The sequence below is a fragment of the Parus major genome, chromosome 13 (genome assembly GCF_001522545.3).
Source record: "Parus major isolate Abel chromosome 13, Parus_major1.1, whole genome shotgun sequence".
Taxonomy (NCBI): domain Eukaryota; kingdom Metazoa; phylum Chordata; class Aves; order Passeriformes; family Paridae; genus Parus; species Parus major.
This window is the reverse complement of record NC_031782.1, coordinates 10,385,781-10,411,178: the sequence shown is the minus strand read 5'-3', so window position 1 is coordinate 10,411,178 and position 25,398 is coordinate 10,385,781. Positions and strand designations below refer to the sequence as shown.

The following is a 25,398-nucleotide window of genomic DNA, read 5'->3' as shown; positions in this document are numbered from 1 at the left end:
GCTAAAATATTTGTATCACTTTTAATTAGCTAAAGAATATCATCATGTACACACTTTGTGCCTGAAAACCTTCATGATAATTTTGCAAGATTACATCAGTGCTGTTTACTTTTGCAGTGGAGTTGAAGTTTGCTAGCACAACTCCCTGCCTTTGCCCTCTCCCCCACTGCCTTTCAGCTGTGTGAAACTGCAGTGATGATATCACACTGTCTCTTGTGTGCTGCCTTGCTGTGCTCTGGCCTTGCTTTCATACAGAAAATTATGTGCTCATTCTCTTGGAGAGCTCCCTTCTGTGGGCAGGGGACAGAAATCCTGGGGACTCAGCAGAAAAGTGCCCTGGACTTGAGGCACCACCGGAGGGAAGCATAGCAAAAAAATGAATGTTTATTCAGTGTGATCCCTGTAACCTTTGCCATAAATATATTCCTCTTTTTTTTTAGGTCAAAGCCATTTATATTCACTCTGATATGTTCTCAGTGCAAAACGGTTTGTTGACACCAACATTAAAGGCTAAGAGACCAGAACTGAGAGATTACTTCAAAAAACAAATAGAAGAGCTATATTCAAGCATCTCCATCTGAAATCACAGGAAGAATCTTCTGAATAATAGACTTCATAGCAATATTAGAATAATACTCAAAAAGTACAGAGCCAGAACAACACTGCTGAAATGGATACTGAATCTTACATTACAAATGCATCTGAATCTTACATTTGAGCCTTTCATTTTTCTAGGATTTCATCACTAACCATATTTTCCCTTCTTTCTGCCATCAGGTGTGATACAATTTCTTTTTTACTCTAGATACACAGTAAGGCACTACTAAAAGTTATGCTAAATTGCCACAAAATATGCAGAAATTTCAATTTATGGCCAAGGAAACTATGGAAGCTTATCTTATAAATAACTACAAACATTTCTAATTAAAATAGGGAAAATTTCAGGTATGTCTGTTGATACTTGATTGTATATAACCTAATACATTAGAAACTAAAATCATAAATAATTTAATAATGTGGTCTAACTCAAATAATCAGTGATTGATGGTGAAAGTAAAAGTCTGTTTTCTCTGATTTGGAACTTCAAGCTGGATATTGGTTTATATATTAAGTGATAGTTTTTATATTTTTCAAGACGTAAATTAAATTGATTTGCTATAATCATTGATGACTTAACAACCAGAACAAAAATAGGAAGGAATTTCACACTATGTGTACTTAATAGACCTATTAGTATATTGCATTTAATGGATTAACATTACCTTGAAATTACAAGAACAAGGTAGGAAGCAATAGCACAGTATTCCCTCTATTTTCTTTTCATCCAAACACAGTTTATTCATGGTATGCAGATTCAGCATTAGGACTTCTCCAGTCCAGTGCACTCACAGACATCTAAACTGCTCAAACTGAGAAGGTTGCAAAAGCATCACTGGCTCTGTGGTGGCTTTAGGTGGGAATTCACGATAATCCATATGCTCCCAATCCCTAATTTATTTCTTCACGTGCTGCTAATTCTGCACGTTCCAGCTGGACTAACTCCCTTTCAGAAACAGCACTAAAGAAATGGAGCACAAGGAATAAGCTGTGGTTCTGGATGGGGTTTAGCAAAATGAAAGGGTTTGGGAAAAGGCCAGCCTGAGGTGCAGCAGTGGAGGGCATCCTTTGTGTGGCCATGGAAGGGGAAGGAATACTGCCCCAAAAGACTCACGGGGCTGGGCTAAAGGCTGTGTTAGCCATCGCTGTGCAAGGTGTCAACTGTGTGGCAGAACAGTGGATGTGGTGGCAGAAAGGGCTGTTATTTATGAGAACATCTTTATGGTCAGACATCTGGAAGCATCAAGTCCCATTGGCATTGCTTCCAATGGCTTCTCTGGAATAACCAGCAAGTTGTCTGGATAAAACCTTAGATTTCAGTGGTTGTCAGAAAGGGGTAAGTCTCACAAGGAGTAGGAACAGACTCTAGAGCTCTCTCTTGGTACAAAGCACGGTGCAAGGCAAAGAGAAAACTGTCATGTCAAGTTTCTTGAATACTTGGACTGTTGATGGCTTCTTTCTGCTAAACAGGGTCCTAAATATCTGTATATTTTACTAGCTGATGTTTGTTGCACCAGTGCATACTAGCATGGAGGTGTGCCTGCTAGATCTTTGCTAGGACAGTGGATGCACACTTATTTTCTCTTTTATAGTGGAATCCACTGTAGACTTTTGAAGCTAAAGGTTTAAATTTTTAATCTAAACAGTATCTTCTTTTCTCTCTGAAGTGCTGTTGCATGCTTCTAAATGAAATTGAATTAAGTTAGTGAATTGAGTTAGTGTTATATGAAGACTGATTTATTGCAGTGATTTCAGAATAAAAAGATACATAGGAAACTGAATCAGTAACATAATGATTCAAACAATATGGCAGTTTGATTTATCAAATGTGTGTTTGATCCCTTTATGCAGCTGAATCACTTTATGTACCTGATTCCTCCTTTGATTTCAGTGCAGTGACTCACATCGGTCCAAAGCAAGTAAAGAAATAGCTGAGATCTGATGGGATCATAATTTTTCACCAATGTATGCAGCAATAGCATTCCTGGGGAATTTGTGTGTGCCACATTAATAGAGTTTAGAGATTACTGCATAAAATCTGGCTCTTTAGGTCAAGTCATAAAGGATTTTTATCTCAGTGGAGTTTAGTTCATATCCTTTTTGTATCAGCCAAAAGACAGTCATTACATGCACAACCTTCAGAGCAATGGAGAATTAAATTCAGTACAATTTCCTGTTTGTTTTAATGCAACAGTTTTAAATAAAAAACCCCAAACCCTAGTCAACTAAGTAAATAGAGAAAAGCTATTTTTCACTGATATTTTTTTGCAATTTCAATTTAATTTACTTTTCTTTTAAGATGATTTCAGGCTTTTTGAGACAACTAAATTCTGTATAAGTATAGAAGATCCCAATATTAGTTTATTTACAGCTCAGATGGCTGTTATTTTTACATATATGATGCTGAATAATATTCTTCTTTTGGTATTTGATGCAGAATGTCAGATGCACTAGAACCAAATATATGAACACCAAAAGAATAAGAAAGAAAAAATGCAGATCTGGCCACACTTGGATGATGCAAAATCTGAGTTAGTTTTTGTCACACCAAAAGTGTGAATGCTTTCAGAACTTGTGAAAAAATATATAAATAAACTAAAAGCTCTCTTTTGTACTTGTATAATCAGATTTTCCTCTGCAGGTCACTCTCTTACCACAGTAATAACGATGTTGTAAGGAATTAACATTTGAAAAAGAGACATGCAAAAGGCATGAACTGGGCTCAATCCTGCTTCTCTTCAAATTCCAGGAATATTTATTTTGTATTGAGTTTCATAAAATGAAACACTTCTTGTGACCACCAAGATAAAACCCCCAGGGCTGTCCAATAACCAGATGGTTTTGGGGTTTTTTTTAACCTTAAGATAACTAATTACAAGATTAGTTTCAATTATTCATCTTAAAGAGTGGCAGTTCTTTTTGCAGTCAGTTTTACAGTTGCAGTACTTCATTCTTGGACACATTAAACATGGGAGGTTCTTCCTGGGCCTGGTGCTATGCCTGTGGAATCACTGGAAGAATCTCTTATACATAAAAAAAAATACATAAAATACATTTTTCAGGAAGAGACTTGCTTAGTTATATATTTTATATGTTCTTTGCTTGATATATTGCACAAAGAAAAATCTGCTCTGCCAGAATGCACAAAATGTGAGCAGAAAACAGACCAGAGTCTTTAACCCCATATGGGCAGAAATTACATGGAATACTTCTGTCCTGAAAGGCACATTTGCAGGTTAAAATGTTTGATGCACATCAGGTGGGACAGAGATGGTAAGTTTTTTTGATAAAGTACCATTTTGCAATCTGCCCTCACTGTTAGTCAGTATCCTATCAGCAACAGTAAAGTCCAGTCTTGTTTTTGCCATGAATATAAAATTCTCATGTGCAACAAAATAATCTGACCTTAACCTCTGGAATGAAAAAATTAAGTTACTTTTTTTTTTTTTTTTTAAGTTTTACATATATTAAAAGCACAAACTGCTGATCTATATGTAAATAAATGCTACAAGATGAAAGTAAAATGGGAAAGAATATACTATTTTTGCATGGTAATAGGTTACTTAAAGACCTCTTGATGCCTTAGAAAGAAATTGAAAAAGCATTTTAATTAGAGGCAATTATTGGCATACTTTTTGTATCTTTAGGTCTCTTTGGTTTCACTGGGAAAAAAATCAGAATGAAATAATTTTTTCTTCTTTGAATGTTCTTCAGTATTTTGCACATTTGGTGGTTTCTATACCACTTCTGCACCTGTGAAACGATGAAGCTTTTCAGAGAAGTCTGGATACCTGTAGCCCAGAAATGGAAAAGTTTTAGATCCCTCAAATTCTTCCAAAGAAAAATGTTTTCTGAGGCATCTGGAGCCCCTTTAAGCCCTTCATTTCAGGTTTTTGTTATGTATTTTAGCAATGTAAAAGCAGCCAACAAATGAGGCATTTTGGTAAGTGTTGCCTATTGTATTTCCAACTGAAAGTGAAGGGAGGTAAAATTTAACATACACATTTGTGTAAAAAAAATTCCTAACTTAATAAAATTTTCCGGTTTTGGTATATTAGCATGTATATCAAAAAGTCATCTATGGAAATTTTTGTAAAGAACTAAATTCTCACCTTTCTCAAAACTGCTCATAAGATTTTCTTGTGGACTGACATACAATAAAAGCTCTTTTATAAAATCTGTTGTTCCTCCAGCACTTTCTCCTCACCATCGGTATGAAGTCATTCGGAATTCATATGTGTGCCTAAACTAAACGTATTGTAAAAATAAGAAATTATGTAAAATAAAGTAACAACCGAAATCATATTGAGACATGAGATTCATTTTAGCAATCTCCTATGAAAACAAACTATTGCTAAGTTCTCTGAAGATGCAAAGTCTTTCTGTAATGGTTTCATTTTTTAAATTTTAAATCAATAATCATATAACCAAATGTATATGCTTGTTAATTATGAATTGACAATTGGGAATGCATAGTATTTTTTTCAGACTGTGTCTAAACCAATAAAGTTTCAAAGCATTCGGGCTCTATTCCGGTTTTTGTGTGCACTTGTGTCTCCCTTCCCTCGGGTATCCAGAAACGCCTGGAAGTGCCCAAAGCCAGCTTGGATGAGGCTTGGAACAGCCTGGTGTAGCAGAAGGCGTCCCTGCCCATGGCAGGGGGTTGGAACAGCACTGTATTTGGGGTCCCTTTAACCCAAATCGTTCTATGATTCTGTATGCTCTATTTTTTCAGGTAACGAAGCAACGATATTCTTCCTCTCTTACAAACTGAAGCTGAAACACGGGGCCGGATCAGTACAGGGATTATCACACACAAGATTTATTTACTCCATTTTCATACACGAGTTTTTTCCATGCCAGGGCGGTGGGGCGCTGTCATAGGTTGCCCTGGGAGTGTTCCAGGCCGGGTCGGAACGAGTCACGAAGGCACCATGTCCGGTGCAGGTGTCCTTGCCCACAGCGGGTCTCTCATGGGGGCCGGGCCCCTCACACCGGGGCCGGGCCCCTCACACCGGGGCCGGGCCCCTCACACCGGGGCCGGGCCCCTCACACCGGGGCGCGTGCGGCCGCCCCGCGCATGCGGGCTGGGGCCGCGGGGGCGGTGCGGCCTGAGGGGCCGCGGCCGGGGGTGGCTGCGGGGGCTCGGGTTGCCATGGAGCGGGACCCCAGGGTCCGCGCCCCCCGCCCCGGGAAAGCACCGTGGAAGAAGCGCCGCGCCTCCCCTCTGCCGGGAGCGGCCGGTCTCCCGGGCAGCCGCGCCGGTGTCTCCCAGATGTGCCGGCGGCGCCTGTTCGGGAGCGCGGGGCCTCGCGGGCCCGAGCCTGCCTGTAAGCGCCTCTCCCGGGTGGCGTTGGGGCTGGGGGTGCAGGAGGCTGGGCCGGTACCGACGGGAAAGCGTGGGCGAAAGAGGACCCTGCGCTGTGCTTTGTCCGGTGTGCTCTCGTGGGGCAAGATGTTGGGCAGGGTAATGCGGCCAAGATTTTTACCGATAGCGTCCTCGGTTTCCCCAAAAAGGTTTGTTCCTCACACATGTGCCCAGCGCAGCGGGTCCTGTGTGAGGTTGGGAAGTGGTTTATTGTTGTCCATGTCTCTCACCACTTGTAGAAAGCAAACTGCTGTTCTGAAAACAGGAGTGTTATTTGTATTTTAGCTGCTAGTTAGCAATACGTAAGATTTTTCCTTTTGTAAAGTGCCTCCCCTCTATTTAATCGAGTTGGAAGGGAGCACTAAGAAATGTCACAACAAAAGCCTTACCTTTGAGAGAATATTTTAAGAATTGCTTAAAGTAGTTACTCAAAAGGAGCTGCCTCGTTGAACGCAGTGCAGCAGATACCAAGCTAAGAATTTTGAGACCTGTTAAGAAAAAAATGGCAGTTCAAGGGAAGGGATAGGAATCAAGTGAAGGCTAACAGAGTATGGGGAAGACCAGCGTGGGATGTCTTGATCTTGGGCTGATCTTGGCAATTTAAAAGTAAAGTTTTCCTGTTAGAGGGTACCGTGAACATTGTTATTGCCTTGTTCCTGCTCTGCTGGCTCCTGCTTTTATATGTATTTGTCTTGATATACTGCTGAAACAAGTAAATTCAGATTTTACATTGTTAGTGGTAATACAATCAGAAAGTATTGAGTGTAAAGGGTGAGAACAGCTAAAGGTTCCCTGTTAGAAATAATAATATAATTCTAATATTGAAATTATCATTACTGAAATAAATATTTATTCTGTAGGCCTGCAGAAAAAGTTCAGTGGGAAAAATCTACCCAAAATTAAAGAAAACATTGAGTATACTGAAGAGAGCTCTTCATGCAACCAAAGGTCAGCTAGAACTCATTCAAACACAACATCGTTAAGACTTGTTAATAAATTACATTATTTTGCCTTGTGAGATGGCTCTTGGAACAATGCAGTCTGAATTATTAGTGCACTGATGTTTGTCAGATTATTTATTGACACCCTGTAAAGACGGTTTAAAGTTGTTGCTTTTGTCTAAAACAGTGTAGCTCTGTGATTGAATTTGGTTCTGTTTTTCAACTGCAGTAATCAAGTGACTGTCAGAGAAACAACAGATTTCAAGATAAAAGAAAAGGAACCAGAAGAAAGAAGTGTCCCACTGAAGGTGAGAATGCTGGCTTGCTTTTTATCTACTAGGGATGGAGGATAAATCAGAGAAGTGTGACACATTAATTTCTTTCTCTATTCAGGTAAAATTTCCTATGACTTATGTCTGTGTGTGCCCAGACATTTTTCAGGCTGCACTTGGTCCTGTACTTTGGATTACATTTTCTGTGTCTTTGACCAGAATAAAAGCTGTTGGAGCTACTGGATGCATGAGAAAATATCAATACTAATTATCCTGGACAAAGCAAGCCTGTAGGAATTATGTTGTGTGGAAGAGATCTCAGTAGATTGTGATTCCAGAGAATTGCTCACTTGTAGGTCACGCACAGACATTTAACAGGTCCCCGATGCTCTTGTGTTACTAAAACTGGAATAAGGTCATAGGAGATGATGGTACAGAAGTGTTACAGGACAGTTAATACTGCAATGGCAAGAGAATAGTGAACTGGGTGTATTTGAACTGAAATCTGCTGCAGCAAAGGACACAGGTGATACTGGTATAAGATTTATTTTTCTTTAAAATGTTGGCTCTTTTTTAGTTTACCAATTATTTACATTTTCTACAAAATTCCTAGTTTTGTAGAATCTACTGCTTACACATCATAGATGTTTGTATTTACAGTAATGGTGTAGGATTCTGAAAGTCAGGAATGGGTATCTGAAAAAAAATAAAATCAAAAGACAATAAAGTTCAATACTTTACCTCTGTTGTGCATAAGTTCAGTTGATATTAGTATGCCTACAACAGCAGTTTCATCCAGCAAAGATTGCAGAACTAAATTATGGGATAGACGCCTTGAATTTTAGAGCTGTAAGAGTGCGGATTCGTTAATGTGCATGAAAAATCCTGCCACAGATTACACTGTGATTAGCAGGCTTAAGTGCTGAAGTACTAAACAGTGAGTTTTCTCAGCATCTGCTAATAAAGGATGGTATTTAAATGCCTTTATTTGTCTACTTTCAGTTTTCTCAGGTTGTTTATATTGCTCTTTAATTTTAGGAATCCAAAATAATCAACTTTGAAAGTAAAGGATGTTTGAAAAATGCTGAAGTGACGTCAAGTGAGTATAATGGCAATACATTATATTATTAAATATATTTTATATCAATAATAAACTAAATGTAAAATTCATGATATAATTTTTTTTCTGTAGAAGTACTGGTCTTGTACTGTGCTGTTGTGCTGATTCTGACTGTGTGATATTAGGAAGTGAAGGTTTTGATACCACTGGCTGGACTTCTGCCTGTTACTGCAGCCTGTGGCTGGGCTCACATGAATTGGTTGTAGGCAGCACAGACAGACCCAAAGCACCTGAGAAAGTCTTGAGCCCAGTCTTTTGGAAACCACATGATCTTGATTTTATCATTGACAGAACTAGTCCTGAACATGATTTCTTCAGTTTACTCAAACCTGCATTTCTAAAAGCTTGTGACCTATTTAAGAATTACCCTGCTGGAGACTAAATTCTTAAATGCTGTCTTGTGAGCCTTGGGCAAAGAAGGTATCTTCTCTTGGCTTATGGTAGTGTATGGAAATAAACAAAGGATGCCCTTTGTTGGCTTCTTTAACTGTATTATGACTCATTATGAGATACTGACATGACAATACTTAGTTCATTACAGGAATGAAACTCAGATAAGGAAATCCTGATGGTTTGTACAAGATGATAGATTTTTTAGCCACCTTTTTTGTCTCTTTCTCTAGGTACAGAAATTACTCTTCCCACAGGTGTTTCCACCTTTCTGATAGATTGTTTAGATGAAGATTCAGCTGCAGATTATAGCACTGCTAGCAACAGCCTGAAGACTTATTCATCCCCTGAAGCATTCAGAGATGACAGCCTGAAGACTTATTCATCCCCTGAAGCATTCAGAGATGATGATTTGGGTGACACTTTTGGGTGACTTTTTTTCAGTTTTATTTGATGTAGAAAATGTGGGGAGACTGTCTACAGTAGAGAGACTAGCAGCCTCCCTTAGTGTGACTCACCGGGTCACATCTTTGCTATAAACCTGTCCTTAACATGAAATCTGTGTATCTTTCCTTTAATCTGGTACTAATCAGGTCCTTGTGTAATTTGAATCCTACTTTAAACATAAAGTGTTCACTGTTGACACAAGCTGTTTATTGGGAATGACCCACAAATGTGTGTTCAGTCAAATTCCTTCCAAACTTTTATGCAGCTGTTTGAGCCAAGACAGTGCTTTAATTTTGGTTTTTAGTTCCTGTCTTGCAAATGTGATTGCTTTCAGTTTGGTCATAAATTTAATAACTCAATGAAATTCAGCATAAGATGCACTTATATTTTTTATGTCCAGAAAGGGGAAATTTTTACTCCATGGACCTTGGCAAGTACAAGAACTCTACTCTCCTGGACTCCAGCAAAGCAGTGACCATAGATAAGATACCACAGATCTCAAATCTTTCAGCAATATTAGGTAATTCTTTTCTACAATACTTCAGGATATAAACATAAACAAATTTCACTCTGGTGTGAGGAACCTATATAAAATATATAATTGTCGTTTTATGTAAGGTCTGTCTGCATAATAGAGAGCAGCTCTCTGCTAGTGGTCTGTGTTTGCTTCCATATTGTACTTTATAAGTTAGTTCACACTAAAAAATTGTCCGGTCAAAGCTGGCATTTAAAGTTTAGCTTTCATGTTTTTGGTTTTTTTTAGAACCTGTACCAGAGGATTTTCCAGACCGATGCATGCCAAGGTAATCACTACAGCAGACTCTTTGATGCACCTAAATGTTTAGACTCTTCTCTTTTGAGTGATACTTAAAAGGAAGGCCGTTACAAATAAGCCTCTGCTCCTGCAGACTCTTCTGTGGAGTTTCAGCTACCTGTGTCTTCCTTAACTTTGATATTGGTGAAGTTTGAAACTGGTCAGGGAAGAGTTTGCCTTACAGATTTCTAGTTTGGCCTTGCAACTAGAAGTCAATGGGACTCAGGGAAGTCAATGTAAGAGAACTCAATGAAGGATTTTATGGAAGGAGATGACATTTATATACAAAATCCCTAAAAAGCAAACAGCTAAATAAGTTGCTTTTATGAAATTGCACTAATTCTGTCAGATTTCATTCAGTCACAGCAAGAGGGGTGTGCTAAGGTAGTCTGGCCAGGCTTGTCTCTGTGGTAGAGGGTGAAGGGTATCTGTTGTCAAGTCTTCTTTAAGTCTGACATTCTGTGCTTGCCCAGAGTAAAATCAGTTTACGGGCAGGTCCTTTACGTTCTTTAGGAATCGTCAGCTTACATGGGGAGCTCCTTTGCTTTGAAATCCTGCTGACTTTATATTATAATCTTGGGCCAGGTTACTGCCTGTTGATAGTGTTTTCTTACTTGGAATGCATCTGCCAAGAAGTACAATGGGGGTGGGGGGTGTATGTGCTGTGCTGACACCCTGTTGACACCCTCCTGTTGCTGGATGCCAGTTTTTCTCTGACAAGTTGTCTGTGGTAAGGTTTTATCACACAGAAGGGTGTTCTATACTTGGCCTTGTCACAGTGCTGCCTTCAGGTTCTGATATAAGAACCTGAGGAACATGAATGTTTTTCTAGGAACAGCATCATTTCTTTTAACCCTTGTGCTTCTCCTTCCAGTCTTATATGCAGACATTTTCATTCATAACACATATCAGTCTTAGTGTTACAGATCTCTGTCCAATTGATTCTGAATTTTCTTGTAAACCTAATTTCCCCTGCATCATCCTTAGATGTGTTCTGTCCTAGAATACTGAAGTGCTAAGTATTTAGTGAGTCTTCTGAGGGTCTTAAATTGTGACAATCCTAATGATAAGATGTGTGACTTAATAAACTATCAAATAACTGTAAAGGGTGATTAAGCAACTCCTTGACAATATTTTTTAAAATAAGATTTATCCCTTTTCACTCCTGGGATTTTCTTACTAATAGTATTTTTTAAATATTAACATTAATTCAGAATAGTTCTTCTTTTCTTTTTCTCCTCTTCTAGAAAGAGATCATCAAATTGCTGTTACAGTTCTTCAGCAGGAAGCATTTCAACTGCACTGGCAGGTAAAATATGACCTGAAGTAGTTGTACTAGCTGTGAGAACAGAATATTCTACCCAAACTTAAATGATTGCACAGTATCTAAACCAGGCTTCTGCTGTGTCATTTGTCTTCCAGCACAGACTAAACTCAGTTGTGTCTAGAAGGGAAAGTGTATATTAAAAAATCATCCCAGCAAATAGGACTTGGTTCTAATTAGTGTGTTAGGAGAAGAAAACCAAAACAACCAACCAACTGAAGTTTCAGACCCTGCATTTTTCCATTTAATCACCCATGATGCTCAATGAAAATTGACATTCCTTATTTACCTTACCCAGGAACACAACTGTTTGTGTTGTGCTCTTTACTTGAGTCTGTTTCATATCAGCATCACAAATACATTTGAGTCCATGATGTAACTACAGTTCTGACCTGTGACAGATACAATTCTCTGTGTAGCCCAGGTACCACATTATATCCCCCTGCTTAATTTGGAGTGTAATGGCAGCAGAATTTGTTGCTGGTAAGGACTGCTGTGATTATGCAGTCTCTGATCCCACAGTATTTACCCAGCTGTAAATAGCCAGGTGAACATAAGATTAATAAGCAGCCTTGTTTACAGAATGGGAGAGAAGTAAAGCAGTCCTGATGGTGGGGAGGAGACAAGGGTTATACTGGAGGAAAGAACTGTGTTTACATGGGTGGCTTTGCAATTATTCCTCTTTGGAAACCATCCTGTAAGACATGGGATGGGGAGTAGCTGTTGTCTTTATCTCAAAGTTAATTAATGTGTTGGAAATCTGTCACAGGAAAAAACCTCTGTAAAATAACAGCTGCAAGAGAGAGAACTCCAGACCTAAAAAGTGGTATGCACTGTTCTTCACCATTAGGACCGGAAAGCAAGGTGAAAGATCCTTAATAAATCTGTGAGGTTGTAACACAAATGATTTTCTCCTTGTTTGGGTGGAAAACTCCACCTAGAGGAATAGTAGTTCCTGCTACATTTGTAAAGCGGTGTTTGCAGCCAGGGCAGAGTGGAGATGTAGCTTGCCTCTCCCTCTCAACAGAGCGGTAATCATGGATGTCCCCAAGCTCACTGTTTTTCAGACTGCCTGTGTCAGTAGTACTGAAATGGGTTGTGTAGAGATTGACTATGACCGGGGGACTCTTTTTTTAGTGCTTACCAGGCTATAGAGATTCACTTTGTAACACAAAATGTAATTGTTTCACTATTTAGCACCATAAACAAACAGCTAAAGGCAAAAGGCGGAAGAAAGGAAAAAGCAGTTTTGATTCCTTAGAAGACGGTTCATCATTGTTTAGGCAGCTTGATGCTCCAGAAGACACGTCAGTCAGATCAAAGGGGTTGACAGCAGAAGTTCTGCCAACCAAATGCACAGATGCTGTGGAGGTGAGTATTCCCACTGTGCCTCACGGATTAACACGGGCATGGAATGGAAGTGGGAGTTGTGAATCCTGACTGAAATTACAATTAAATAGGATAAGTGGCAGAAAGTGCCACATCTGAAATGTCTATGCTGCAGTAAACTAATTCTTGGTCTTAATTTTGGAGAGCATAAGAGCAAAAAAACTCCTGAATGACAGGAATTCCATACTTAAAACTGAAGAACTAGTAGTGATTCTAAATGGAGGTCTTAAAGTATTGTATATTAGGAAAATACTGTGAGAGGAATAATAAACAGCAGACTTTGAAACTGATACTGAGTTCTGTTTTTGTTTAGCAAATGACTTCCACCATGCTAATCATGGAGGAAAACAAAGTCCTAAAAAATCCTGGTAATGCTCAGCCTCTAGAGCTAGATGTGAGTGTCTATCTGATCTTTTTATTTTATTTTTTTTTTAATGATTAGAACCAAAGAAATCATTCCTTGTGGCACATTGCATTTCTGCCTATATATATGTTACACTGCATATTGCACAAGAAACTGATAAATTCTGAACAATTAAAAAACCCCAAACAACCTAATCTAGGAATTTGTTTTGTATTTTGGCAAATGTAATGTAAAACCAGCACTAGTATCCTTACTTGAACAAACTCTTTGACTCAAAATTGATGTTTAAATGGCAGTTTGAATTCTTCGGCAGTACAGTACTGCCACTTGTCTCTTCACTCTTGAGCTAGTGCATATTAGATTAATAAATAAGAGAACATTAGGGTCTTGCTGAATCCCTAAATAATTTTTATTTAAGCAATAGAATATCTTTTGCATGAGCCAACAAGCATTAGCCAATCTGAATTGTTGCTTGTTATTTAACTGGGCACTTATTCCTGTATCTGAATTGTTGTTTGTTATTTAACTGGGCACTTATTTCTGTATCTTTTTTATTTCAACGGAGCTGTAGTTTAGCTTGTCGCCGGTGTATAAAGCCTCACCTGGGGAAGACCTGTTCCTGAATACCACAGGTCCATTTGTAAATTCAGAAGAAATTCGTCCTGTGTCTCTGAGCTCAGAAAAAGAAATTATTCCTCAAAGTCCAGAAGAAAAGAATATTTTAAAGGTTCTGATTTTATTGCACTTCTTAAATCCAGTTTTATCATGCTAATTTCTATTGTACTGTATATTTAATCCTTACAGTATCAAAACTGCTAAAGAGAATGTTTAAAGCTTTGAAGCTTTCTATCACCCTTTCTAATAGCATGTTGACTACTATACAAGTAGTCTTAAATGTTTTCTAGTGACATGCCTTGAAATCTGCATGTAATCTCTAATTTCCCTAGAAGAAAGCTTTTAGCTCTTTTAGAGTATTTCTTCAGTGGAAATAGCTGTGTGAATGAAATGTCATTAATCTTTTCAGCCTCTGTGTGACAGACAAGAAATCTGCTCAATTGTTAGAATGTCACCAGGCCAGAGGCCTTCCCAGCTCCAGCAAGTTCCAATTAACTGGAAAGAGTTCTGCCTTCCCAAAGGAGTACCTGAAGGTAAAGGAGTATATAGACTTGGTACACTGTGCAGATGCTAACTGGTTAGTTGTGTGTTTAAAGGTTGTTGGGCTTTTAAAAAAAGTCTGAATATTTGGAAAAATTGAAAGGCTAAAAAGAATGAAAGATGCATAAAACTTCAACTCTCTGGCTTAATAGTGTTCTTGTGCAATAGTACTTTATTAAAATTGCACTAACATTTTCTCTTCCAAGGATCTTTAGCATAGGAATTAATATAGTCATAGGCTACTTCACAGTTAAGGCCTTACTATTATTCTGTGCTTTATTTCTAGGGTAAGCCTGAGTTGAACTTTGGTATTCACTACCACCCCTCTACTAAAGTAGTTCAAATTATCAGTAATATTTTTCTTTGAAAATTATTTTTTTCTCATAAGGTTTCTGTTATTTTCTTCTGAAACCCTTAATATAGGGAAAGCTCATTTTTTCACTTCCTAGGTTTTTGTTAAAACTTTTGTTAAACAAAAATGAGACTGTAAACAAAACTGTCTCATCACTTTAACAAAGAGGTCCCTTTCCCATCTCTCATGAAGTTTCTTGGTGTACCACTGGATGGCATGTGTCTTCCAAAATTTAAAGCAGTTCTTCTCCAAGTTTCCTACAAGTTGTGTGTCATTTATTCTGTTTTAATTCAATACAAAGATACTGTATAAGTGTGGCAGCCTTCAAAAGTACTGAACACACAAAAATTTCATTTGCAGTCTCTTAGGTTGAAATGTCTTCCTACTTTATTACCATACATACAGGATCTAGAATGCAGGGAAGTGCTTGTGAGTGTGTAGTTAATGACACTCATCTGATGCTTCTCTACAAATCAATGAACTAGGATGCTGGGTCATGTGCCCTGGCATATTATGGTAATACAGAACACAGATTGTACTTGGTGGGCAAAGTGAATTGGAAATCAGCCAGTAGTGTTGTCAGAACAAAAGTCTGGTTTTCTTACTCCTTTTCTAGAGGGTGCTGGTATCAGGAATTAGACCCTACTGTGGTGGGGGGTGACATGGTTCACCGGAACCTGGGCTAGCTCCAAGTGTGACACCAGCACCGTGCCAGGTATGGGGAACTGCCTCAGTATGGGAATTACTGAAGGCAGAACCTTTAGAGCCACTTGCTCTACGGTGCAGGATCGCTAACCAACATCTGGGATCAGGTGAAGGAGAAAGGAGGAGGCTCTCTATATGAGGTTCCAGCAGGGAAGGGTTTATTGGTGCCAAAGGGGTCAGGGACAGAAGAGCCCTGAGCACCTCTGTGCACAGGATTAAATACACAGAGTGGGTACAAAATCTTAATCAGTAACACACAGGGGAGGAACATGAGATGGGGTTTATAATATAGGGGAGGATACAACTTAGGGGCAAACCAGCTCTGGGGGAAACATGGGGGAGCATAGAAATAAACTACTAACAATGAAAGTATTAAAACAAATACGGACTGCAGCAGAGGGATTTATGCTGGATGTGTGTTCTCTGCTCAAGGAGTCTTCTAGATGATGCTGGTCTTCACTAGGAATGTACATATACTCAAAACTATTGTTCTCACTGGCAAATGAGACCTGCAAGATCCAGATCCTTCCAGACAAACGCTAGCATTGAATATATCTAGTGGACATCTGAACAGCTGGTCAGATCATTGAGCTTTCTCTTACATGTGAGAATGTACCATTTATTGATTGTTATCACTTTTTTTTCTCCCAGATACTATTACAAGTACCAAAAATTGGATCTACTGTAAACAAAGATGAGATTTTTGGCTCTCAGCAGGAGTTCACAGAAGAAATAACCATCTTGCTGCTGTGGCAAGGTGGTAAAACAAAACTCCTAACTAGTGAATAATGGTTGTAATTTTTTTTATGTATGTTGTTTGAAATTTAGTATTACGTGTTTCAGTAAGCTAGTAAATACTCAAATACTTTATATTAAATTATTTTGTACAGCAGCTAGATCCTGTTCTGGGCATTATCCTGTAAGGATTCCATAAAGATGATTCTTCAGTTTGTTTTGATTTTTAAAAAGTGTGACTGAAGACCAGCAGACCAAATTGCTTTAATAGAATTACTTTTGTCTCTCTCTCTGCCAAGATTTCTCGTTTCCTCTAGTAGCATTAGCATCTACAGATGTTAACTCTTTAAGTGTTAATATGGGTTATGAAGGTAGCTGCATATTCTGGAAGTGACTATAAAAGCATTCATGTACTCTAATGGTGACATACACATTGACTTCTGGGTCCCCAAAACTCCTTGAATGCTTAGATCTACAGAACTTTGAAGGTACAGAACTGTGTGTTCTGCTGTAATTTGATTTCTGAACATGAATGCAGGTCACCTTCACCCCATCATCACTCTGAATTGGCTCCTAATGGTCAGCACTGTCACCATTCTGGGCACATCCACTGCCCAGCCATTACCATTTCAGAGTCCTTCCTGTTTCATCTCAGGTATGTTGTAGTACCACATCTCGTGGTCATTGTTTCTTCTAGTGGCTTCAGATAAAGTAAATGCCTTACATGAATGCCCACAATGGTGGGAAAAATCCTTTTATAGCTGAACTGTTTGAAGAGATGGATATTGACATTCTGGAATTTCAGGTTACTGCTCACACTGTGTCTGCACAAGTCAAATTCACAGAGCTTCCTGTTCAGCTTGTGGATTGTTAATTCATAAATGTTGTTCTTAATGTGCTGAATGTCTCAGAAAACATTGTCAAGAACATATTTTTTTCCACTAGAATTCATTGCACATTAAAGTAATTTGGACTCCTACGGTGTTCTTACTACAATCGTTTACTCAGATTTTATCTGAACAAAAAAAATTTTTCAATGTTTCAGAATGCTGGTATGGCTTCCAAAAGTCTGAGTTTGTTTCTCAGTGTTATCACCCTGGAAAATAATTTTGTATTTCCAAAAAGAGCATGACAAGAAGACATACAAAATCCACAACTGTAGTTTGCATTTGAAAATACCTGTGAAAGTTCAAACCCTGATCTTTTCTCCATTGCTCTGGGGTAGAAGGAAGTGCAAATAATTGCTGCTGGATTAGTTTGTGAACAAGTATTATATAAACATTCTAAATGGCTCACAGTAAAAAATTATGCCATTAAGCTATTTTTCTTTCAAGCATTAGTAGAATGAGTTCTGCCAATAACTCCTTGGAGTCCTGTCAGGTATGCTTTTAATTATCAATATCCTTGTTCTTGCAAGTCTACTAAAGTCACTAGTAATTATGCGAGAATCTAGAGCCCCTAGGAGACAGAGGTGAGCTCCTTGATGTAGCTTTAAGCAAAATTGAAGGTTACATATTTAGTAAGTTGTGCTTATGATGATTATTCAAGTAAAAGATGGACCAGAATAAAGATATGTTTATTGTAAGGGTATTCTGGAAGTCATAGGAAAAAACCACTTATTTTGCCCCAGGACATTTGGTAGTGTTATACAAAGAGACTAATACTGGTAAACTGATTGGAAAGTACAAGAGAGGAAAATGGTCTCTAACTGTGGAATTGACTGTAGCAGCCTAAATATTGCCGGGGTTTGCTTTTATTTTTCTTGATGTGATGAGGCTGTATAGGAGGACAGAAATATCATGAACCACAATCTCTTGTCCTTCCCTTCAGTTATGAAAGCACCACTTCTTATCATCTTTTGTCTGACTCTTAGAGAAAGTGTAATTAATTGCCAGGCTAGCTCTTTGCCCCAGGGAAGGAAATTCATTTTGAGGCTGCAACAATCTGTACTCTTGTTCTGCTGTTCTCAAAGGAAAGGCATTTTCCTATAGTTTGGTTTTCAGCTGAAAAATTACTACAGAAAATTTCATTCAGAGTGGAAACCGGCTTTTCCGTATTGGTAGATAAAGGTTATGGGTCACGGCCAATTAATGGGTAGGACAGAGGAGGTTATATGTGAAGTAATTCAGGAGAAGAATCTGTTCAGTGTCACCAGGGCTGCTCTGTCACACCCCAGACATGATGAAATCTTAATGGCTTGACTGGAATTGCTTCCAGCAAGTCAGTCCATGCAAGAACTCTGATAATTCTTCATCAGCAGGAATTGTGCATGGCAGATGCATGTTGAATAAATATACTATATAAATCTGGAAGAGGTTTCTCATTAACACTGTTCAGTTATTCTTGTTACCTGAAGTGCTCTAGGAGACTAACTCCAAGTACTCAGACATGGAGGGAGGTGTTTCTTGTACTGGAGTTGTGAAAAGGTACATGTAGAGGCCGGTGGAGGGTAAACCCTTACATGCAAATGGTTCTGGTTTGGTTCATAGTCTTTAGACACAGAAGAGAGATGTCTGGGGCTCAAATCAAAATACACTGAATGTACACATAAAATCATTACATTTAAAGGGACTCCATCAGCTTGAATTGTAATGCAGTTGAGCTTAGCTAAGTCTTCTTCGCTCTAAGTTGTGAATCTACTGAAAGCTGAGTTATATATCCTGGCCAAAATGCTATCATTTTGTTTTGTTCCCTGAGGACTTTTTGAGACTTTTTCATATTTGAGATTTATGCATTTATGTACTCCTCTTGAAGCCAGGAGGCTTCCACGTGGTTAAAGGATGTAGAGGTTGGTCATCTATAAATCTCTGGCAGACACGTGTCTTCTGGATAGAACAAGGGGGGAAAGATGCGTCTAAACATTAATTCCTGTTTTGTGTTAGAATTGTCTGCAGCTTCTGGTAGATGGAAAACGAAGTTCCTACAGATGGGTGATTGTGAAGAATCATTATGTAGATATGTTACACATGCACTAAGTTATGCCTTAGAAATAATCTGCTTAATTTAATCTTACATCATACATTGTTTTAACTTAATTCCATTTTCTAGGGAAAGCAGATGAGTCAGTTTTGTCAGTCCTTAATTAAACTTCCTAGCAAGGTTACATCTGAACAGTGAGACACTGAAGGAGTTGGTTGTTACCAGGGTTTCTGTTTCACTCAAGTATTACTAATAAAGAGTTTTATAAAAAGGCATAGATCCTTTTGATTTTACAAAACCTATCACACTTTTTTTTTCTTTTGTTTTGGAGTCAGTTGCTGGGTTTCATGTCCTAAATACTCTTTTGTGGATGGATGATTTACCTGTAATGATGGCATCCTCAGCCATCATCTACACACGTTCCACCTTCCCTGCAAGTTTTGAGTGCAGTGCATCCGAGCTGAGCCGTTCTGCTACAGCTGTGGGAGAATCGCGTTGTGTGCCTGGAGGGAGAGCGGACAGGAGCTGGCTTTTCGAGGTTTGGGGTAAAAGACGTCACCTTTTTCTGGTGCACCACCTGCACGCCGAATCCCGAAGGCGCTGGGTACGGCCACGAGAGGGATCTGATGCCTCGATCGTGACCTCCTCTCGCCTTCCTGGGGCTCCTGCCTGTAACTTCCGTCCGAAGAAGGAAAACACAACAGCGGCGCGTTATCGCCGCCCCCGGGGGATTTCTCGGCCCTGTCCCAGGCGGAGCTCCGCCGGGAGCGGGCGCTTTTCCCGCATACGCTGCGGCCGCGGCAGCTGCCGAGGCCGCAGGAGCTGCCGAGGAGGGCGAAAGGGAGGAACTCCGCACTCCCCCAGGCCCGGCGCTCCCCGCGGGCTCTGCGGGGCTCCGCTCTTCACGTGGGACCGCCCCACGGGGCCCGCCCCGCTCGCCGCCCGGCCCCCGCTCACTCCGTCCCTCCCTTCGCTTCCTCCTCCCCTCCTGGCAGCGCCGGGTGACTAATTTCTGTCATATGACTGTGACACCAAATGGAGCGGGGCGGGCGGAACTAGCCTCGGCGGAGGGACGGCGCTGCGCGGAGCCCAGCGCCTCGACGGCGGGGGCAGCGGCAGCGCCCCAAAATGCCGCCCACCCTCTTCCAGAAGCTCTTCAACAAGAAGCATGGGCTGATCTCCCCCGCCAGGGATGCCCGGGACGACTGTATCTTCAGGTAATCGGGGCGGGCCGCGCTCCTTCCCCGTCCCAAACTTCTGCTCCGAGTTCCTCTCTCCCCCCGCCCGGAGGACGCGGGGGCTGGCAGACCCTTCCCTGCCCCATCGGCAGCTCCTCGGCGTCGTGCCCCGCTTCCCCCAGCCCCGGAGGATCCGTCTCCCTTCCTCCGCGGGAGCCCCAGGGCTGCCCCGGCCGGGCCCCTCCGGCGGGCACGGGGCGGGAGCCCACCGGAACCGCCACGTCGGGGCCGCTGCAGTGCCTCCCTCAGCTGCCTCCCCACCGGAGCCGCCGCTCCCAGCGCCGGGCCGTGCCTCGCCCCCAGCCCGCGGCTGCCTCTCCTTCCCCGGCGTGTGTGAGGCCCCGGTCCCCGCGGGCCCCTCCGGGGATGCTGCGGGCCGGGGGAAGGTGACAGGCGGTCAGGTCCCCAGGGAGCAGCCTCAGGAATGGGGGAAAAACGTGAAGTTTTGGCCAAGAGAGGAGCGGGGCTTCTGGTTAAATTCGTCATGCTCTGACCGCAGCAGCACTGGATCGGCCGAGCGGGGCCAAGCTGAGCACGGGGAGCAGGGCAGGGGCCCTAGGGCAGCCCGAGGGGCCGGGCGGGCTCGCACGGCACGGGCCGGTGTCTGTGGGGGCCGGGGCGGGGATGGGGTTGCTTGAGGGTGCTCCGCGGGGCCTGGGGCTCGCCCGGGGCTTCCGCGGGCTGGTTTGCTTGGAAACAGGTAGCTTTTGTGCTGAATACACGTGAATAATAATGGTCACGCTCGAAAGCGATGCCGTCTCTGCGTCCTGGCAAAGAGGGATCCTGCAATATCTTTTTAAAGTGCGGTTTGCCACCTGGATGCAAATAAAATCTTCATTAGTAAGAGTTACACGCTTCTTGAAGCACTTCTAACAACGTGGTGAAGCTCTCCTCCCACCTGCTGCCTTGAAATGTACTGCCTACAAATGATCAGCCCTTGGGTTTCTCTGTAAAGGGACATCTCTGACTGTGGGCTTAATTTTCTGTGGTAGAATGCTCTTTTTAGCCTCAGTATTTAGCAGGTTAGATGGATAATAGTGTATCTGCAGTTATCTAAGGGCAAGGGGTTTAAAAAAATATTGGTTGGATTATTTAAGTCCTCAAGGAGTCAAGACACGCTCCTGGACATTACCTGGAGCTCACACAACTTTTGAAGACACTGATCTGTAACTGCTTTCACACCTCTATGATATTCACTGTGGAGTGAATCCTTTTTTAAACGATCTTTTCTAAGAAACAAAATGTTTTAATGACATTGATGTCATCTTATTTTCCAAATCGTCTGGATCAGAGCCCTTGGTGTGGAAGGGAAGGGGTACTAGGACTGCTCTGTATAATTGTCTTGCCTTTTGCCCTGACTTGGTGATGGGTTTGTCTAGAGACTGGAGGCTCATTCAACAGCTGCAGTGCAGACCTGGGGCAGAAATGTGGGAATTGTGTTGAGAGGAGGAGAGTGAATGCTTGGCAAGGTCTGTGCTTCCCTTGTCACCTGTATCGTTCTATGCCAAACTGGGTCTGAAATTTATAATGCTGTTTAGCTTTGTGATATGAACTGTCAACTGGTAATGAGTGAATTTGTAGTTGGGTTTTTTTTTGGTGGACCCACAGGTATAATTTGCAGGGAGAGGCTGATGAGGCTCTGGGGAAGGTAGGAGATCCAGCTCTGTCTTAGGAGAGCCAGTAGTATTTTTTGAAGATATACAATACAGATGCTATCTAGGCACATTGCCTAAGGCTGCTTTCATTTTCCAAATGGAGCTACGTTTGTAGCTAAGATCAGAATTTGTTAGGATTATCAATTCCTGGTGAAACTTTCAGTTAATACACAAAATAAGGACTGTTATTTATGACATCTGAGTCTTTGGAGACTGGAAACAAGCACTTTAAAGTTTAGACTGTTGCTGGTTCCAGTGAACCTGAATGCAACAGCCTCATCAATTCAGTTGGGGCAAGGTGATGTTTTATGGATTGATACATTATATCTGTTTACAGTCTAAATAACAGAGCATTTCCCAAATATTCTGAGTGCTGTTATTTCTGTCTGTCTTCACTTTGAAAACTCAGGTCTCTTATTGAGGAGACTGTGTAGAAAAACCATAAAAATACATAAATTCACTGTATTTTGTGAATAATATGTACTTTGAGAGAAGAGCCCAGTTACCCAATTAGTATAACAGAACATTTAAGGATTATTTTGTCACTCTTTTTTTTTTTAAATTATGAATATATTTTGCATTTCCATCAGGCTTATTTTGAAAATTCACCAGTTCTATTTATCTGACCTTACACTATTTCAAAAATAAAACAGTGCTTTTCAGGGGAAACATTTTGTTTAGTTGTTGATTTGTTTGTGGTGGGGTTTTAATTTTTTTTCTTTTTTTTGTTTCCTGCAAGAATCTTTTTTTGTGCTGTGGGTGTGTGAAATTTTGTGAGCCTAAGTCTATCCAGACTCTGTAAAACCCTTCAGGACTAGGTGCTGGAGAAGTTAAGAGGTTTAGTAATGGGAACAGTAAGTTAACAACTATAAAATATTTGTTGAGGTGACAGTTTTCCATTTATGTAATACATACATATATATATATATATATACACACATACATATATATATGCAGTTTATTTTACAGAAGAAACTTTAGGAAATCACACTAGATCCACTACTTGTTAGTTTTCTGGCTCTTCCATTCAGTCCAGGGCAATTGGCAGACTTGGCCCTTAGACTGAAATTTCTTGCTACAGCTTGACATTCCCATGGTCAGCAAGAATATTCAAATTTCAGTGGTAAAATCTGTTTACAAGAGACACAGAAACACCTGCAAATAGTCTAGGAGGGAAGAGTCAAGCCCTCATATTCCAAGATGTGAAGTACCTGCTGTCTACTGCAAGTAATACTCATGTGAGTGGATTTTCCCCGAGGGTAACTCTTACTATAAATAGGATCTCTTGGCTGTATTGGTCACGCTGCTGGTGACAGGAGAGCTCAGCCCAGGCTTGGCTTGTTAGAGTTATTAGGAAAATAAAATTTCAGGTAAGCAGTGTTCTAGAATTTTAGAATCAAAGTATTTCTGTTGTAAAAATACATAAATGTATTCACATGAGCTGTAAGCTGTATGTGTCTAAAATGGAGATACACTTTAAAATAGTAAATAAATGAACACTGGTCCAATAAGATGGAAATAATCTTACAAAAACTTCCTTAAATTAAGCAGAAGCAGCCATGCATTTCTGCTGTATATTATGTGGGCACACTAAACATTCCACTGCACATTTACATTACTGACTATTACAGTTAGTGATGTTTAGCTGCTGTGTCTTTCCTGGCTTTCCAGGGATCCACTTCAGCCCTCTGGAGAAAAGGAAGCTGGTAAGTCACTGAAAACTCAACCAACTTTTTGTTCTTCAGAATGAGCTCAGTAGATTGAGCCCAAAGCACAGTAAATTACCAAGAGGGCTGAGGCTTTATATCCTTGTCAGGCTGTGTGGGCAGTATTTCCAATGGTAAATACAGCTGCAAAGACTACAGCAGAGTTTCTGCAGGATGGTGTGTTGGGATCCTGATTGGACTTGAAGAACTATTAGCATGTGGCAGAGGGAGAGGGATTGTCTTGTAATACTGAACTATGGGACTTGTATGTTTTGGGGCTCTGTGTAGGAGGGAAACTCAGTGGGGATTTTTCCCATCTTATGTATGAACTTCAAATACTTGTTCCCTTCTGTCTCTAGACATCCTACCTGCCTAACTGGAGGATAGAGGTTTTACTCATCAGGAGTTCTTTTTACACTACAGCTCAATAAAAGCTTAAGTGTCTCTTTTTTTATTTTAATCTAGGGAAATCTGAAGAACCATCTCACCCTGAGGGGCATTCCATTGATGTTTGCAAACTCTATTTTGCTCTTGTTAAAGCACCTGTTGTGGAGGTACAGCTGTGTGGTAATTGTTCAAGCTTGACACAACCCCTTCCAGTTTCAAGTCTTACCAGTGGTGTGGATTATCTTTGGGCACATTTTTATTTCAGGGCTTTGCTTTGGGTATCTAGGTATTTTTGAGAACAAGTGCTGTTTTTCAAGCTGGGAATAGATAATTAAATAATTTTAAATGTTCTTTATGATGGAGAAAGCCATTTTTGATGGATGTGTGCTTTCTTGGGATCTTCTGGTAATATGTGCTGCTCCTTTATTGAGAGAATAGTTTGCCAGGTTCCTGAGATAGGAAAGGCCTCAGGCTGACTGCAAAGTAGTATTTCCTGAAATCTGTCTAGGCAAGCATTCCCCAGCAGCCCAGACTCTTTCTGTTTTCTGTGGCAGTGACTTTAAATGTTATCCTGAGATTTGTTTCCTCTCACATAATTCTTGGCAGTGGCATTCGTTAAGGGAATTACAATAAACCTAGAGTTGTAAATGGCCTTGATACAAAGATGCTTCATGAGCCAGTTCTTCTGCAGGGCTATTGTTCTTGCACAGTAAAAATGATACGTGCTTTCTTGTGAGGGCATAATTGCTTCTTGAAAGAGGCTAATTTCTTGAAATAAAGTGCAAAGAGACTCAGAGGCAATTATTAATGTGTAGCCAGAGACTACTACAGCTTTTTTAAGTGGAGGCTGCAGTAAAGTGAAGGAGGAACATGAAAGTTGTCTTTACATTGGTATTTTCAGTCAAAAGTTTTACGCACAGAACTTTTTTCTCAGGAGCAGGTAGCTTTGTGTACAGCTTGGCTGAGCCCAGGAAAGCAGATCACTTGCCAAATTGTGTCAGTTCTTGGGAGCAACGCAGCCAGCAAATTCCTGATCCCAACAGTTCTGCACAAGGCTTTTAAAAGCTGTTCTGCAGCAGTGCATCAGGCCAGCCTGACTAAAACCTGTTATTAATGAAACAGCATGTTTTGATGTTTGTTCATTTCAGGCATTCTGCAAGGTTTTTTGTCAATATTTGTAAAACTCCTGGAATTTCACCACCTCAAAGTCTGTCTTCCAAAAGAGCATTAGCTGGACTTCATTTTGTAATTGGTCCAGCTTTTTTTCTTTTCCAGTTATCTTATGAATTTAAAAAGCTTTTGTGCCATAATTTTTAGATTACTCAAATTCTTAAACATCTGAAATGTTACTGTGCTTTTATTAAGTGAATTTCTGCCCTGTAATGTCCTTTTAAGTTTTGCTTTTTTACAAAAATCCATATTTTCTGTAATATCTGGAAGAGTAGGGTTTTGGCTTTTTGGTTGTATTCATTAGCTTGAGTGCACCAAGTTTTAATAAATGCTTCACTTTGATTTATGCA

General features: G+C 40.4%; 3 protein-coding genes and 2 long non-coding RNA genes across 14 annotated transcripts in view; 4 read left to right on the top strand and 1 right to left on the bottom strand.

Moving 5' to 3' along the window:
- Nucleotides 1–5,127, top strand: part of ACSL6 (acyl-CoA synthetase long chain family member 6) — a 59,204-nt gene extending 54,077 nt beyond the window's left edge. For all 6 annotated transcript variants that reach the window (XM_033517617.1, XM_015641859.1, XM_015641858.3 and 3 more), the window contains one exon: nt 441–5,127. In XM_033517617.1, coding sequence (XP_033373508.1) covers nt 441–581 — 141 coding nt within the window. In that variant the 3' untranslated portion in view covers nt 582–5,127. The remainder of the gene's footprint in view (nt 1–440) is intronic.
- A 535-nt stretch (nt 5,128–5,662) lies between these two features.
- MEIKIN (meiotic kinetochore factor) lies at nt 5,663–19,165 on the top strand. Of its 4 annotated transcripts, XR_004499304.1 has the most exons (15): nt 5,663–5,927; nt 6,826–6,913; nt 7,136–7,214; nt 8,217–8,277; nt 8,922–9,104; nt 9,536–9,655; nt 9,899–9,938; nt 11,197–11,258; nt 12,043–12,137; nt 12,471–12,644; nt 12,976–13,056; nt 13,598–13,753; nt 14,051–14,174; nt 15,150–15,248; nt 15,890–15,975. XR_004499304.1 is itself a non-coding variant. In XM_015641742.2 (14 exons), the coding sequence occupies exons 1-14, from the start codon at nt 5,678–5,680 to the stop codon at nt 15,934–15,936; spliced, it is 1,536 nt and encodes a 511-aa protein (XP_015497228.2). In that variant the 5' UTR covers nt 5,663–5,677; the 3' UTR covers nt 15,937–19,165. The 4 variants fall into 4 exon arrangements, 3 of the variants coding, with proteins under 3 accessions (XP_015497228.2, XP_015497226.2, XP_015497229.2); XM_015641742.2 differs by lacking the exon at nt 15,150–15,248 and having other exon boundaries at nt 8,946–9,104; nt 15,890–19,165; XM_015641740.3 differs by lacking the exon at nt 15,150–15,248 and having other exon boundaries at nt 15,890–19,165.
- On the bottom strand, nt 5,925–19,833 carry LOC117245094. Its single transcript, XR_004499305.1, has 3 exons — nt 19,276–19,833; nt 6,355–6,453; nt 5,925–6,220 (listed from the first exon to the last, which is right to left on the bottom strand). It is a non-coding gene; the product is annotated as an uncharacterized LOC117245094 (long non-coding RNA).
- Nucleotides 19,834–19,928: 95 nt separating this feature from the next.
- FNIP1 (folliculin interacting protein 1) overlaps nt 19,929–25,398 on the top strand; it is a 65,216-nt gene continuing 59,746 nt past the window's right edge. For both annotated transcript variants that reach the window (XM_015641739.1, XM_015641737.1), the window contains exon 1: nt 19,929–20,109. In XM_015641739.1, the coding sequence (XP_015497225.1) occupies nt 20,021–20,109 (89 nt within the window). In that variant the 5' untranslated portion in view covers nt 19,929–20,020. The remainder of the gene's footprint in view (nt 20,110–25,398) is intronic.
- On the top strand, nt 20,775–25,395 carry LOC117245095. The gene is made up of 2 exons (XR_004499307.1): nt 20,775–23,491; nt 23,957–25,395. It is a non-coding gene; the product is annotated as an uncharacterized LOC117245095 (long non-coding RNA).